We start from the raw sequence: 16,743 nt of genomic DNA on the forward strand, positions 1-16,743 counted from the left end.
GAATAAACACGCGCCTCTTTCTCTTTCGCACATACATTATCATTATCAGCCCTGCCGCACTGCATGGTAAACGGCACCTTCCAGAGATTTCCGGCTACCCCTCCGTACTAATAACCTCCCCATCCCTCGACGCACCGACCCACACACGCATGAATTTTTATGAGATGGCTTCAATAACTCGTGTAAGTTTCACTAAGACCGTCCTCCCGCCATGTCGAACGTTAACATGCACCGTTATTTGAAACGTAATCAAGAAAAAATAGTAAAATTGTGAAGAAAAGGCGAAAAATGTAAAAGTGGGAAAGAAATTGGCCTAGCTAATGGGCAGGTCTAGTTCAATTAATGTCCACATGTGCCAAAGTTGCTCGGATTTTCAGCAATACTTACAAATCGCTTTCTGACACTATAAAAGTCCTATGCTTCCTGACCACGACGCACACGCGCAAGAGAGAATGAGAGAGAGATAGTCAGGAATATTTGTGCCTCCAAGACAGCAACTCACCGGCGTCGTCCTTTGCGAGAGGAGGCGAAAGTCTCGTCCGATTCTTGCCGTATAGCACGAGGTCGACGCAGTTGTTGTTGTTGTTGTTCGGCGACACAAGTGCGGGTTTCTCATCTTGGTCGTCACTGGGGTTGTCACTGTCCTCCAACATCTTGAGGTTTCTGCATCAAAAATGGCCGTCCACGTGAGTTTATCGTTCGCGGATGCTTTGCGCATTAGCACACGTGAGACACATCTATGTGCTTCGAATAAAAGCATTAGGGCTACACATCTCCAGGCGTGTCCCGTAAAGCTAACTTTCGGACTAAACACGTTCTTTAATCGCTAGTACAGCGTTACTGGGAGAGATAAATAAAAAGAACGAAGAAAAGGGAAACGTCGAAGGCAACAGGCCTGGTCAACCTATAAAACCAAGTGGAACTTGGCACGTAAATCCGCAATAAGCCACGCAGAATGCCCTACGGACAAGAGAACCTCAGTACATGCGGCACGCAACCTCTTGGCACACATTTTACTTGTTAACATCCATTTTCCCCTTCAAAAGCCGCCCGCAGCTCACTTCGCACGTATTTCAGTAGGTGTGCCTTACCTCAATTCATTTTTGATGTCGTCGTAATCCTTTTGTCGATCCAGCCTGTCTTCGAGCTCTTGGATGATTCTAGACTTTTCTGCGAGCATTCCTTCGAGTTGAGCAATCTGCGAAAAAAAAAATAAGAAGAAGAAAGTCAATCTTTCAAAACACTCAGCCCATCATACGTATCACAACAGATATATGTTTCAAACCTGTCTACAGAATACCGGGCGCGCCACACAAACCGCTACGTCTCAGGAGGAAACACTTGGTCTAAGCTAGCGAAAATTACTTTAAGTGCACTGTAACAAATATATCTAGCGCCGCATGATATTCTCTCAGCAATTTAATCTGTCAGTGTGTTTGGGCGGACAATAAATAATCGCGAATATTTAGGACAGATCGATCGATCGATCGATCGATCGATCAATCAATCAATCGATCAATCAATCAATCAATCAATCAATCAATCAATCAATCAATCAATCAATCAATCAATCAATCAATCAATCAATCAATGGCGTCAAAACTTACCTGTGAGGCACTTGTCTCTTTTAGAGAATCCACTGCCGACTGCAGCTTCCTAATATCTTCGACTAGTTGAGATATCTGCGTCAAAAGACGTAAGAAAATGAAAAAGGAAGTTAAGAGCACGCAGGAAACACGATAGAAGCACGAGTAAGAAAACGCACCTTTTAGTAACAGAAAGCTTATGCAGGCAATTTCTTGTTTCACAGCTAGCTTCTCAAGATTCTCTGCATTATGGCTTCGTATGTTTATAATCGAAAACGTCCTTTTTTTTTTTAAGTCTGGGTGGAGGTATGAAGAAGGAGAATCGAGCCAGACCAAGCAATGTTACGCAGAATTAGCTTTGAAGGCTCACATGTTCAACAATCGAGCTTAGCAGTTAGAATCTGCTCCGTTAAAATGACCACCAAACAGAGCTTTGCAACGGCTGGTTTCACTGCAGAAGCAAACTGTAAGGCTCTTTGTTGCTCTCGCTTTAAAGGTGCTTTTTACGCGAATCGACGAACTGTCCGAACATAATTGCGAAAAGAACCGTTAGACTTCTGATGGCTGCTAAGAATCGTCCATTATAGCGTTAAAGAGCGTCGTAAGCGGTTCCCCGGTTTACGCTTTGCTGCGCTTTTGGACAGCCAGACCAAGAGGAACGGAGAAGCTATGGAGTGGAGAAGCGCCCCAACCTCCTTGTCCTTGGAGGCGAGCTGTAGCTCGAGCGCTGTCCTCGAGGGTGACGCGGAGTCCCGCGCCGAGGACGGCGGAGGCGGCGACGAGGAGTCCATGTCAGACAGCTGGTCTCGCAACAGCACCGAATCCTGCTCGGCCGCCACGGCGCGCTGCGTGCACAGACAAACGGAGGGACAGTGAGGCGACGCTGACGCTCCTGACGTGCGTGCAGCGTTCTATAGTGTACTTGAGGTCGAACATAAAGAACAAAGAGGACGGGTGAACTTTGTATGAAAAGACGAACGAACTCATTGCGCAAAATGCACACTACCTTAGTGCGTAGGAGCACAAGCAACCGACGCAAGGGACATGCTACGTAGGTGACCTGCAACGCAATGCACCTGGAAGTCTCAAAGCCCCTGTGTGAGTAGCACGAGCTCGCGCAACACCTTTCAGTGGCGTTCCGGAGGTGCCCGTGAGACTTTGCAGCTTTGTAGCTTCAAGGCATCCACAGAGACCTTAATATGACGCTCGGCGACAGCTCGGATCACGTACGCACTGGCGTTTCAGAGGTTTTGGCAAAGTAGGCGACCTCCTCGACCGTGCATCTCCTCCAGCGAACCGTACTGCTGGGTGTTGTGATGTACGCCGGTATCGTAACTTCTTTCTTTCGCCGGCCCCTTTCGATAAGAGCGTATAGCATTCATCAAAGCATCTAATTGCGAAATGACCGCCGCCGAACGCGGCTAGATATAGGGAAAAGGGGTCGTCCTGATTCAGCCCAAAACTGAGGGTCCATTGAGGGCTCTGGCACAACCACCTCTAAGGAAGTGTTATAAATGTGTTTCAAACACAGCTGTATTACCGAAACGTTTAACGGAAAATTTCAAGTCGAAAGTGTCTTATTAAAAAGAAAACTTCCATTTCACTTGAAAATACCCACACACGCTCTAAATGTGAAAGTTCAACCTAATGTTAGTTATATATCTATTTGGTACAATGTTCCCTGCTTTCTTTTTTACCACTTTGTACTATGCAGGGTGATCATTTTTAAGTTTTACGGAATTTTTATGAATCGCCTGTGGCAGAGATAGCATAATGCTTGTCGTTGAGCTAGATTATTCGAAGAGGCGGACATTACTAACACGAGAAATCAAAACAAGTATTCAACTAATTAAGGAAAATTCACTGGTTAACTTCCTAATTATTTACTTTACGATCCATATTGCAATTCACGAGTTGTAGCCGTTGAGCTTACAGGACGCATACACTTGAAAAGAATTTCCAGGATGACACCAGCTTCGACATATTATTTCGCAAAATGTGGGAGGAAGTCCTGGGCATTCCAGTTACTTTTGCTCTTTATTGTATAAAAGACCGTTTTCTTACAATAGTAAGTGGAACAACAATGCATTTTTGCGGCGAGTCTGATGGCGCATATCTCCAAGCTGACGTCAAATTAATTCAGAAGTTAATAAATGAATTTCCTTTAATTAGTTGAATAGTTGTTTCGAATTCTCGTGCAAGTAACGTCCACCTGCCTGAATAATCCAGCTCAAGGACTAAGATCACGCGATCTACAACAGGCTATTTTTGAAAATTCCGTAATTGATCGCCCTGGTATGTAGATGACACGAGACGTCGCCACCTACATGCGACACCGCAGCCGCGGGCTTTCTATTCAGGCAACAAGAGAACCAGAATTGCACCGCATTAAAACGCAAGAACGTTTGTTCCTGTGCTTCTTACGGCGGCACTTAGGCGCGTACCACTGCAGGTAACACAAATGGGCGCTTTACTTCCGGCCAACGGCATCGTCCGCTGTGGAACGTGCTTATAATGTGCGCAAATTAGGCAGGCCTTAAGAATTGTTCAGGTGCATCCTCTTTCCGTATTGTCGTTCGGCCGCCGCCATGCGCCTATACCGGCCTTGCTTCCGCCACACCTTTCGCTGCGCAGGTGAAAAACGGCGTTCCGCGTGACACTTAAAACTCGACTCGCGAGAAAGTTTCGCGCGCCTGCTATAGCAAGCTCGCACGCCGCACCGAGGAAACTTTGAAAAGCGACGCGACGTCGCGCTAATTTCCCCCCGCTGTCCTGTTGCGTGCCCGCTACGAGAGGACGGCTAACCTGGCGGCAGCGTGGAATGCGTAAGCCCCGATAAGCCTCGGGCCCCGGTGAAAACCAAGTGCCACTCTGCACGCCGTGCGAGACGCGAGGAGCGCCCGCAGAGCGCTCAGGCACGCGCACGGAAGAGAGTTGCTGCCCGGCGGTTTCCTTCCGTTTTCCGCAGTAACGAGGACGCGTGTTCTGTCGCGGCTTTCGAGCTAGGCTTGCACGGCGTGCGTTTTTCTTGCGCGCCGCAGCGTGCCGTGCAATCAAAGGGGTTCGGGCCCAACAACGAAACCCCGAGTTAACCCTCCGCCGCGTCCGTCTTAATTCCCGCACCTCATCTACGGCGCGACTGTCCCGCGGTGCTGCGCTGGTCGGCGCGCAAACGTGCCCCGGCGCGAAGCCACGCTGCGCGGGGCCATTTGACAGCGGGCGCGTAATTTGAGCAGACGCGAGTGGGAATGAAAAATTCAAGAACCTCTTTGGGCGAAGGGACCGCGCGCGCGCGCCCGAAACTTGCTTCTTTTCAGCTGCCGCGCACAACGTCGGCCGTGCTAACTGCACGCGTTAACCGCGCTTGCCAGGTCCCCTCTTGCGTTACTTGTCGAGTCCGAGTCATTTGGAGTGGTGGCCGGACGGAGGTGAGTCGAACGCGCTGTGCGCTTAGCGGGCTTCTTATTATCAGCGCTTTGCTTCTTTTCTTTCTTTCTTTTGTTTTTTTGCTTCTCTCTCTGCCAGGAGATTATGTACATCCTGAGATGCACAGAAATGTATCCAGTGTGCGCCATGACAATGGGTGAGCTTACGCTTTCGAAGCGTCGACCGTATACACGCAATTCGGAGGCATGCATTATTACTGGTTCCGCCAGCACAGGTTCGCGCGCTTGTGTACAAATATTACCGATGAATGGTCGTTCGCTCGGCTTTTGTGAGCGTCAGAATTGCTCATCCCTGAATTCGTTAACGGGACGGGTGCCGATGCGAAGGCGCAAGCGAGACTTAAGCATTCCTCAGAAGGTGCGTCGCCTACATATGCTCCCCCGCTACCTCATTCGCATCTGGCATTAATACTGCAGGCGCTGGCGCAGCTGGCGAAATCATTCCTGCGCGGCAGGACGACGGCGACCGAAAAAAGGACCGACGCACTTCGCTGGACACAGTGTCCCGTCCCCATCTGCATGGTTGAATTCTTGATGACACCGCGTAAGTTTCTGGCGACACGAACCGTTTGAACTGTGCACGCCATTTGCTCCTTCGGTGAGCGAGAGACGACGCGGATCCTGGCAAGAGGTTTGCGAGGTGTGCGCAATGTTGGCGATATGCCGCCACCTAGCGACGCGGAAGAACTACTTCACCACACGTGCTATCGGGTACGCTGGCGAAATGTGGTTGTACGGGAGATGCGATATTGCAATGGGCGTAAACCTCAACGGCATACACGAGGCAAACGAAACACTCGCGAGGAACAAGGCGCGGAGATACAATCAACGCCGCAGCAAACATTCAGGAGCCGATGAAAAAGTAAAGCGGAAGTGCAGCTCCGACATCGCCCCTCTCACAAAAAGAAAAGAAAGAAGCAAGAATCAGGAAGGCAGCCGACGGGACATTGCCGATAGACAACGGTTTCCAAATTAAATCCCATTTCGGAGATGAGAGCGTAGAAGAGCCAAGCGACGCAGAAGACGTTCGCAGGGCCTCGAACTCGGGCCGATGCACACGCGGGGCCAGGCGACGCGGCTTTCTCACAGATTAATCGCGTCCATCCAAGCGGAGGTCGTACGCGCTGTCCGAATCGACAATTACGGCGACACGATACATGTTTACTTTCGCTTCTTTGCCGATGCGTCTTGCCAGGCCTTCGCGGGACACTTCCGAAAGGACCAGTGCCTCAGTTTTTCTTTCGCTCTCTCCTTTGACCATTCCTTCTCACGCGCTTGAGTGTGCGCACGCACCAACTTCCTCAACTCATCGTATGACTTTCAAAAACAAACACGAAACGAACTTTCCCCTTGCGCCATGGTGTTCGTCCAGGGCGGGATGCTACTCGTTTGTCGTTCACGCTATTATTATTGCCGTGCACAGCTTCGGGACTCGGGAGGATCGACGACGTCTTTCGGGCGTCACTCGCGCTGATTGAAGCAGCAGCGGCACAAAAAGCCTCTGTTCACGTTTTTCCTTCTTTCTTCGCGGTCAACTTCTGCAGCGGCGTCTTGCTCCGGAAAAAACTTTCTAATCTCGCGTTATTGCGGTATACAACTGAAGCCATCCAGACGGAAATCGCCCGAAATACTCAAGGCTCGCCAAGAAGTTTCGAACCCGTCTAGAGGAAAGAACAAAAACGACGTAACGCAATTGCTAAACGCAAAGGACGCAGTAATGGAGGTCAGGCTGTTTGGCTCAGACATATATGGGAAACTATAAGCGGACTGGGTCACATGTTTTGGTGCACAAAATGAAGAACAAGCCGTAGAGAACAAGGTATTCCCGCCGACATATGTGCTGATTACAATTTCAGTACCAGGGAGTGCGTACATTTAGTGCACATACGGTGCGTCGGACACCGTGAAAACTGTCCGCCACAATATTGCGGAAGTGCTCCACGCCGTCTCGATCATTACACGGTGTGTCCGTATCTCCCGAATTTCCGTGTAATCACCGGTAACAAGCTCTTCGCTCAGGCGTTCTCTCTGGTCTCTGTCATTTGAACCGAAGGCGACAGAGATGCCAAGTAAAGAAATGTAGGGATCGTCTAGCGCATTACGCGCATTATCTAGCAAGTCATTATGTGCGCCGACATTCCCTATTTCGTGCAGTATCGGTTGCAAAAAACGTTAGCTTGGCCGAGCCAGGAACAGATTGCTTCTTATTTACTCTCTGTGATTATGGCACACGCCCAAAGCGGGCAAGGGGACGGGGGGTTGTTAAATGCGCAGAACTTATAATGCGATCGTGAAGGCTGATAAACACAGAGACAGAAATATTAACGTGAACCATACAGGCAATAACAATCGATTTCGTAGCCAATTTGATTCAATGGCATAGAAAATAACAGCGACACGAAATGCCTTTGGACGGATACCTTTAAGGTGCCAAAAAGAAGCACAACATGAGAGCAGCACTTGATTAAATGCGTGTTCCTACGGCCATTGATGCGCATATAGTTTCGCAAATCTCAGAGCGCGAGCAGGAAGAAAACTGTTAAAAGCTTTGACGCCATATCGACGTTCATAGTGTTCTTATAACCAGAAGTATTTAGCCAGCTACAAGACAACAAAATGCAAATATTTTGCTTATCTGTTGTATTTTTTTTCTCTCAAAAGTTTATTCGCTCTCATTTTAAAGCACCAGTACAGGAAGCGGGACAAAGGAAAAAGAAACAGATCACGAGGGGAGAGGAACAGAGCAGCGCACGGGTCAACGGGTCGTGACAAAGGAAGCACGACGGCGGTTTATCCGACAGGTGTCGCCGAGCCAAGCGCCCCCTCGTCGCTGCGAACACAAGAAGCCGCGCACGTAGCTGGCGCTAACAGCGTGAGGGGAGAGACGTGCGACGCTCAGCGCGCGCTGCCAGTTTTCGAAGCTGGCGCGTATGCCGCGAGTGCGACGCACCGAGGAGGACGAGAAAATTTTCGGCGTGATGTCACAGCCCGGGGAACGATACTGGCACGGCTTGTGGCTTCTCTACATTGTTTTTTTTTTAATCATTGAACGGTTTACTTATACAGGAAGAAGGAAAGCAAGAGGACAATAAGCAGTCTTGCAAGCACTTTGTTTTGAGGAACACAACGAAATTCACGTACAAACACACAAACGCGGGCCCGATACAACGCACAAATAACCAGCACGGTCATGGAACATCGGCGTGATCGGAAAGGTGTGAAGGCGCCGCGTCGTCGATAAGCCGCACGACGTCGAAGCATTGCTCGCTAAGCGTGCGGTGAGAGCTAGAAAGGAGTTCCTCCAAGAGCAGCGCCTTCGCGTGCCGGCGGCGCAGAGTCGATGAGGAAAGAAGTTTCGAACACCGAGCAATCCCGGTGACGCGCCGTTTACTTCCGCTCTTTTGCTGCTGCGAGAGGGCGAGGGGAAAACTCTGCTTCCGAAACTCGCTGGCTCCAGGAACCGCGTTTGACGCCCCGCTCCCGCGTCGCCTGGTCTCTCCTGCTCCTCTAGTGATCGTGTTTCTCTTTAATTCCTTCGCTTATTCTCGGTTAATCCTCAAGGGACGCGAACAAGGGGAAGAAATGCGCGCACGTCGCGCGTTGTTTTTGCTGAACGCTGCCTCGCGCTTCTCTCTACAGCACGACGATTAGCAGGACGTGTTGATGTCACCGCTGGAAGAGAGGGACAAAAAATAACTTGCACCCGTCGTTCCTGCTTGGCTATACGCACAATGGCAGCAGCATAGAGATGCGTGCTCATTGTAAGCAAGGAACTACGCATTACTATACGCGCGCGCCACGCAAGCATACGTAAATAGAAAAAATAGAAAAGAGAATCGACAAAAGTCCGCGTGCAGCAGCAGGATAGGGGCGCCGTCTTCCCCTCCGAGTCTCGCGAGAGCAGAGAAAACAGAAAGAGAAAGAAATGGCAGGGCGGCACTAGCATAGAAACAAAGATGCCGGGGTTAAACGCGCGCGCGCGTTCAGCTAAGCTTGCTCGATATCGGACTGCAGCACGAAGAGGGCCTGCGGAAAAGCAGCCATGGGTGACGAGGCCTGAACGATATTATAGCTCGGTGGGCCCCTCTCGACAAGCGAACGGTGCAATTTGTGAAACAATGCGCAAGCGAACAAAAGAGCTAACAGCGTTCGGCAGAAGCGAAGGCCCAGCGTGTTCGGCCTTCCCCGGCTCATTCACGAAGCGACGCAAGAAACGGTGCGGGTGCTAGCAAGAAGCTAACGCGCGCCGACGGAAGGCCTGTCTCGAACGATGCGCCGTTTTGTTGTTCACGAGCCGGTATCATCTAGCTGTCCACGCGCCGTCGGCACCACTCGCCGAGGGATTTGAAGTTCGCGCGCTTTTCCCGCGGCTGTTTGTGTACGCTTCCGTCACCTGTTTTCCCTCTACGGCCTACCACTGCACGACAGATTATTAATATATGAAAAATAAGAAATAGATGTCAAGAAAACGTTATAGAAAAATGGCTAATGAAGCAAACAGAAACGTAATCGGTACAATAATGATGTTATCGCAGCCCGTGAGTATATTCTTAGGCACCCAAAAGCAGCGAAGTCTGATACGATCGCGAACGCAACACTGAAACGCAAATGGCTGTGAGTCAGGCACTGCGGATGAGCTGAATGTTTATTACAGTACGGAAGTACGCGCACAACGTGATTGGATTTCGCAGGGGTAGCATTATTGCGCTGCTGCCATACATGTCCGCAGTACGATCTCCACACGAAAAATACAAGAAAGAAAAAAAAAATAAAACAAGACATCCAAAATTATTGGCTATGGCGACGCGAACGGCATATACAATTTGTTTTCACTTCACGTCAGGGGTGACGAAAGATAAACCACGTTTACGTCGGCCGACGCAAATATCAGCGTCACGAGAAAGTAACTAATCTGGCGGTCTTAGGAAGGCGACGAAGGAAGCTTTCCAAGAAAACTTTCCGAATCATATTGCCGCGCTCAGACAGGGACGAGGGTTGCGGTGAAGTTCCAACTTAACGAAGGCTTCACGGTGAGCTCAGAGACGTTGCAGATAAGCCCGCCAGCTGCATTGATTTCTTTTTTTATTTTCTTTTTCGCGGTTGCTCCACCAAGTTCTCATATATTTATATATATCTTTTCGTTTCAGTATATGTGTGAAGGCAGCCTTCAACGTTAACGAGAAAGCATCTAGTTGTTGACAGTTGCTGCGACGGGATTTGACAACGCGAACCGCTCGCCTGCGCGCGCTCGTGTTGTTCACTTGAGCGAGTCCGCGCCACCTCGAAGGCATCGACGCATGACGAAAAAACAAAAAAGGATGCATAAACTGCCAATAGCGCAGAAAAAAATAGCGTCCGCATGTTGGCGACCGGAGCTGCGACAAGGGGGGATAAAGTAAGCGACGGCGCTCTCGTCTCGGAGCGTCGCGACAGGTAATACTGATTCGATTTCAGGAAGGATGCGCACTGAAGCCTTCTAGCGCTGTACCTCACGCGGGTGTACTTGCATGCTTGGAGAAGAAAATAGGATCGCGAGACATGCCAATGATCTAAGAATGTGAGAACCGAACATGTAAGCTAGGGATAACTTATACATCCCTCAACGACAACGAAATTTACTGAATCCCGGTGTAAACAACACTGCCACATTGGAAGAGAGGTGGCGGAGACCATATTAAAATTTGTGAACACCGTGGTACGTACAAGATAATACTGGCTGCGCTGTTTGCATTAGTAAAGAAAAATTAGTAGCCTCTTTTTTCTTTCTCTCTCTCTCTCTCTTGCATGAAGGCAGGCCTGCAACGCAGACTTCTCATTTCATGAAATCTCAGCACTGCAGTTTCAAAGAAAAACCTCGGCGAATTCGTCTGGGCAAACGCACAACTTTAAGACATCACATATATGGAACAGGCAACCCGGAAGGCTGTCGTACGTTGTCAGATGCCTCTCCTGTCTCACCTCCTTCCGTATGTCTATTGTTACTTCTACATCATGCTTTAGGTGGTAATATTAGTCCAACGAAAGATACATTTGATGACAACGTTATTGAAGTTAGACCGTCTTCTGTGTTCCGAAAAGTATAAATAGCTTAAATTTAGTCAACAACCATAGAAGAACGCTACGAAGAAGCTAAAACATGACGCTGTACGAAGCACAAGCACATAGTAACAGTGAGGCACCCGACGCTCAGCAACGCTGCATATATATCTTTGAAAACGCACGGTTAAAAGCAAACTTAGTCAGCAAACAAGTTCTGGAGAGCACAGACGAGCGAACTCGAGGGGCGATACGGCGCGCGCCTGCTTCCTCCGAGAAGTCCTATACCTCCTCCGCGATGTCTACCGTTATAATAATACTGGTATTAGACGGCCACGCGAGCGCCGCACAGTTCTAAACATACGGCTGCGATGCCATCAATTTCAGGGCAGGACAGAAACAAAACGTGCGTGCTGCCACACGCACAGACACGCATTCATTAAACGGCGAGGCCGCAGCGCCGAAGGACCAGAAAGAAAAGTCACGCGGTCGCTCCGCGTTCACAGCGTCGCGACACACGCCACTTCCTAATTCACGAACGACAAAACAGACTCCCAGCCAACTAGACGATGATAGTGGTTAAAGAAAGGAAGGGGGGGGGGGGGGGTCGGCGTGCCGTATATCAGACCAAAGGCACACGTCGCGCGACGCGAGTCGCGCTTAATAATCTTTGGCGGGGCCCAAATACGACATCGCCGCGGCGCGTCACACGGGAGAAAAGAAGGCGCGTGCCTATCGTACGTCACGCTCGTGCCCGCTGCTGACTTTCGCGCGAGGGGGAACATAAATAGGCGCCAAAATAAAGGCCATCACCGTTCGGAAAAAGGCGACGGCGGTAGACCGCCGCGCAATCTGCGCCGCGGGAATCGGCGAGGACTGCTGCCATCGAGAACGCGCGCCGGCGCGGCACGACGCTCGACTCGACGACGATCGCGACATCAGCCGTGACAGCTACCGTTTGTTTCTTGCCTCTCTCAAGTTACGTGCACCGTCCGGGAACTGGATGAGTCCTTACGAGGCGCGAAAATCACAGCGCAGTCGAAGTGGTTTCGACCGGTCTCGTATCAGCTAATATGTGATTTTACGTTTCTCATTACACTTAGGAAATAACGCGAAAGAAAGCAGAAGAAAGGCATGTCACAGGAGACAGCCGAAGCCATAACGTTATGTCCGTCTGTCACATGGGGTACACTGATAATTCACGGCTGGTGACTTTTCTCCTCCTCCTCTCTATTTACGCGGTGGCTCTGGTGAAATACTGTACAGAAGAATAGTATCAATGGCTCTGCGACACTGAGCCAGACCCTTGCAGCAAGCTCATACGGATTACCAAGGAAGGTATAAAGAAAACAACAAGAAAAGCAAATTGCCGATGGAGGAGGGGGGCGAGCCGTGTCCCCTTTGTTATTTATTTATTTTTTCTTGTGCAGCAGCGCCAATTCCCGACAGGGACAGTACTTAATGTATCCTGTAGATCCACTTTTTATTTTTCTTTAACCGAACCAAATCGACCGATTCGGGGTGAAATGAGCGCGCGCTGCAAGCAAAGGCCACACGCAGCAGAAGCCATCCGCGGCCGCTCGGTTTTGCCGCGCGGTACAGACGTGCCGGTTGTGTATAGCTGCTGTCGCGCTGAATGCAACAGGAAGAGCAAGCGCGGCGCAACTGAGCGGCGCGCGCCGTGTTCAGCTTATCAGGGCGGCGAACTATACGTACACACACCGGCCGTCGTCTCTGTAATTAGGTGACGCCAGGCGCGCTCTGTTCCATATTGGCCGCCATGTTCAGCGCGACGTTTTCATTTGCCCTCGACCGAAGCAGCCGTGATTCCGCGAGCGAGGCGCGTAACGAAGTGAACGGCTCTGCATGTCGCTGGCGCTAATTAGTGACCAGCGGTTCGGGCTCGTTACGCCTGCGGTGACGCGAGCAGTTGCACAGTCACGTGGAACAACATGGCCGAGTCGTACGTGTACTTTTCAGTTGCGCGTGATGCGCGCGTCCTGTTTTTACACGTTCTACCCTTCCCGTCTCTGCGTCACGCTCCAAGCAATCTTCAACACGAACACCGACCAAGCAGCCCGAATCACCACCTTCTATACGACACGCATACGATACGCCTACGACACGCACTCAAGACCCCTTCTACGGTCTGGTATTGCGCATCCTGTTTGAGTTGATAACGAAGTCTGGTGGCCCCTCTTGTGGGGCGACAGTTTCATGGTACCGTTTAGAGGGTTTCGATCTCACCCGCCGCGGTTGCTCAGTGGCTATGGTGTTAGGCTGCTGAGCGCGAGGTCGCGGGATCGAATCCCGGCCACGGCGGCCGCGTTTCGATGGGGGCGAAATGCGGAAACACCCGTGTACTTAGATTTAGCTGCACGTTAAAGAACCCCAGGTGGTCGAAATTTTCGGAGTCCTCCACTACGGCGTACCTCATAATCAGAAGGTGGTTTTGGCACGCAAAACCCCATAATTAATTAGGGTTTCGATATTGTCACGCTGCCGGAGTAATCTTGCGAAATGCAAAACGCTACAGCTTGCGAACTAATAGCATATTATCAAACGCGATGGTAAAACGGCTGTGCGTGCTCATTTTGCTGAGGAAGACATGCATTCTGCGCTACGCTGGCTGCGCACGGAAGTGGGGGTGGAAAGAGCTATTCGTAATACAGGGTGCAATGGGAAATCCAACGCGAATGAAATAATCGCCATCCTGTCTGCCACAGCCGAGGGTAACTAACAGCCACGTGGCCGAACTCGAAGTCTCCTGCCACGCGTATAAATGGAGAGCGGACTACGACGCCAACACGACATTCTAATCTGATTGGATAAGATGCACGTCATAAGACGAGACGTTCCGTAATCTGAGATAAGCTTGCGATAGATGAACGGCAGATGACAATTAAGAGTTAACGCTGCAGAGGAGGTGTTTCATGCAACCGTTGCATCTAAAGGCTGACACATACACGATCTTTCAAGATTGAGGCAAAGCCAAAGCAAATATTGAGCAAGAAAGAAAGAAAGCTACACGTTGAATTTCACGTATGGGTGGACGCGTTTCAATCTGGACTCAATTTTCAAAGCTGATCATATAAACAGACCCGCAGGTAAATGCAATTTGACGACTAAGGGACTGAGCCAGGCCTATCGACAATCTGGATTTTTTTTTTTATCTGGTTATAACTTTGAAAATAAGAGCACGGGGGAGGGGATGGGGGCGAGGCACCAGCAGGACACACCGAAGGCAACGGCAGTCTATCAACGGGGAGGAGGCACCCATCTCTTTCGCGTGGCGTCATTTGTCCCTTTAATCGGTTTCGCCCTCCGTACTCACTGCAGCGCCCCAATCAGAGAAGTTTCGTCCCGCACAAGCATCGCTCGCCCGCTTCGACTTTTGTTCATCGTCCTTAATTGAGGAGGCTCCGACAACAGCTCTTTTACCCCACCCTTCTTTAGCTCTTGATTGCTGGTCTCACATTTGGCTTTTTCTCGCTTATGTTTTTTTTTTTTTTCCTTCAGAGTGCGTGATCGTCACCGGTTACGCGAGGAGCGCTTCGGGAGTGGCTAGAGAGCCCGGCTAACAGCTCGCTCGCATCGCTTGATGCGTCCGACAACGGGGGCAAATAACGTATGAAACAACAGTAACAACAATAATGCCGGCAACACCCCCCCCCCCCTCCCTGCCCCCGGCTATATCCCCTTTGCCCGTCGGGCAATCTTCATTTCTCAACATGCGAATAAAAAAAGAAGTGTGGGGAGGGAGGAGGGTGGGATAAAACGAAGCAGCGCAGGAGCAAAAAAATGACGAGCACAACAAAGCCTGCGGATTGGACTCGCGGTATAGGATATCAGCCGGCGGAGACACACACACACGCACAGGCGGGAACACGCGGTACTCTTTTCTCTCAAGCGTTATTAGACGCTCACTGAAGCGCGACTGAACCGAAGGAGAGAGCTCGAGGCTGTGGTGGTCGCTCCTCTGTATAACTACACCCGTCGGAGCGGGCGCGGGAAACAACAGCGACGTCGACGACGACTTCGGCAGCACCGAAAGCGCCGGGCTTCACATCCCGAAAACGAGCGGCACTAACAGACGGAACGGCCGTTGCGTCCATTGGCGCCCAACTTTCTGCTGCCTGTCCGACGACGCTTCCCGTTTTTAATCGTCCGAATGCAACGCAGAAGAGGAAGGGGAAAAAGAGGAAGAAATAAAGGAGGCACGGGGGAGGTTCCCGTAATGACGCCGCTTGGGGGCCCGATGATCGTGCGGGGGGGGGGGGGAAGGGATTGCTGCAGCAATGACGACAATGGGGCAACGACGACGCTTTTGTTTGGGATGCGCGTGTGGCGCAAGTCTTCTTGTCAATGGGGAAGGAGTCGATCGGAGGGAAGGAAAGTCGACGGAGGGACAAAAGGAAGAAGGACTTCGAAACAAAAGGAGGGTAAGGGGCAATCTCTCTTTTGTTTTTGGACGTCTGGCACAGCTTCGAAATAACGGGAGGAAATAAAAAATGCAGACACACTGTCGCCCTTCTAGCTCCAAAAGTCCCCAGTTTTCGCCTTCCCCGCACACGCTGGTTCCCTTCCCCGTGCCATCAGCGGGCGTTCGCCGCTAGCAGAGCGAACGGGACGCTCAGGGAGGACTCCCTCGTCGCTCCGGAAGGAGCTCGTCGCGGGGCAGTGCGACCGCCTGTACCCAAAGAAACAGTCGGTACCGGTGAGATCGGCGTCACACGGCGACGCACAAATAAACGACCAATAGGGGAGGCACGGGATGAGAAGGCACCGATTCCACAGGGGTTATGCGGAGTGGCTCATCACTACAGGCTCCGCCGGCTGCCTTCCTCCAAGGGCAGGAAGGTGCGCTTCTCCCCTTTGTCATCTCCTCCCTCTCTCTCTTCCTCTCTCTCTCTCTCTCTATCGGCCTCTCTTCGGCGAGCAAGGCAACCTCCTCTGCGGAGCCGGCGTAATGTGGCGTGAGCCTCGATGAGCGCCTCTGTCTGTCTCTGAACCGGCGGCGCCCGGCAAAAATAATGAGTATCGCCGGGGCGTGTGTGTATGTGTGGCCTGTGCGAGATAAAGGTTTATGATCCACATAATACCGACGCGCCCGCGCGCGCACACTCGTCGGTGTGCGCGGGCGAAAGGTTTTAATTGCGGCGCGCCGCCGCCCTTCGTGCCGTTTTGCCCTCGCGCGCCCGGACGACCTGCTGGAGAGCCAACACCCTCTCCGCTTTTATTCTTTCCTCCGTTTGCTTGCTCGAGTCGTACTCTGACCGACGCCGTTACTTTTGATTCCAGTCGCCACCCGACGCCTTCCTCTCTTTCTCTGCACGCAATTTCTTTGTTCAGTACTTTATCCTCTCGCTGCCTCTTCTCCGCGCATCTACCCTTTCCTCTCCAGCCCTGTTTCGACTTGCGACTCGCAAATGCAAGCTTAGTGGCGGCTGCTTCCGTTATTTATAAAACGCGCACGCGCGCCAGCGCTCTTCCCCCCCCCCCCCCCCCTTTTTTTTTTATCGTCCGTTGCAAGCGCACGGGACGCCTCCTTTGTTTCACTGGCGTCGTCCAATTAATGACGCCGCTGACGACCAGCCTCTTCCGTACGGGCGACTCCCTCGACGTAATGTAGCTCGCGATATGCATGCGCCAGGACGCAGCCGGAGACCAGCGCC

General features: G+C 51.2%; 1 protein-coding gene across 12 annotated transcripts in view; it reads right to left on the bottom strand.

Annotated features, from left to right (window-relative positions):
* ct (homeobox protein, cut) overlaps positions 1-16,743 on the bottom strand; it is a 749,731-nt gene that overhangs the window by 17,218 nt on the left and 715,770 nt on the right. For 11 of the 12 annotated variants that reach the window (XM_075684458.1, XM_075684457.1, XM_075684462.1 and 8 more), the window contains 4 exons: positions 2,279-2,431; positions 1,608-1,682; positions 1,092-1,198; positions 503-663 (listed from right to left, as the gene is read on the bottom strand). In XM_075684458.1, the coding sequence (XP_075540573.1) occupies positions 503-663; positions 1,092-1,198; positions 1,608-1,682; positions 2,279-2,431 (496 nt within the window). The remainder of the gene's footprint in view (positions 1-502; positions 664-1,091; positions 1,199-1,607; positions 1,683-2,278; positions 2,432-16,743) is intronic. The other variant, XM_075684459.1, reaches the window with a different exon arrangement.

The sequence above is a fragment of the Dermacentor variabilis genome, chromosome 3 (assembly GCF_050947875.1).
Source record: "Dermacentor variabilis isolate Ectoservices chromosome 3, ASM5094787v1, whole genome shotgun sequence".
In the NCBI taxonomy this organism is placed as follows: Eukaryota; Metazoa; Arthropoda; class Arachnida; order Ixodida; family Ixodidae; genus Dermacentor; species Dermacentor variabilis.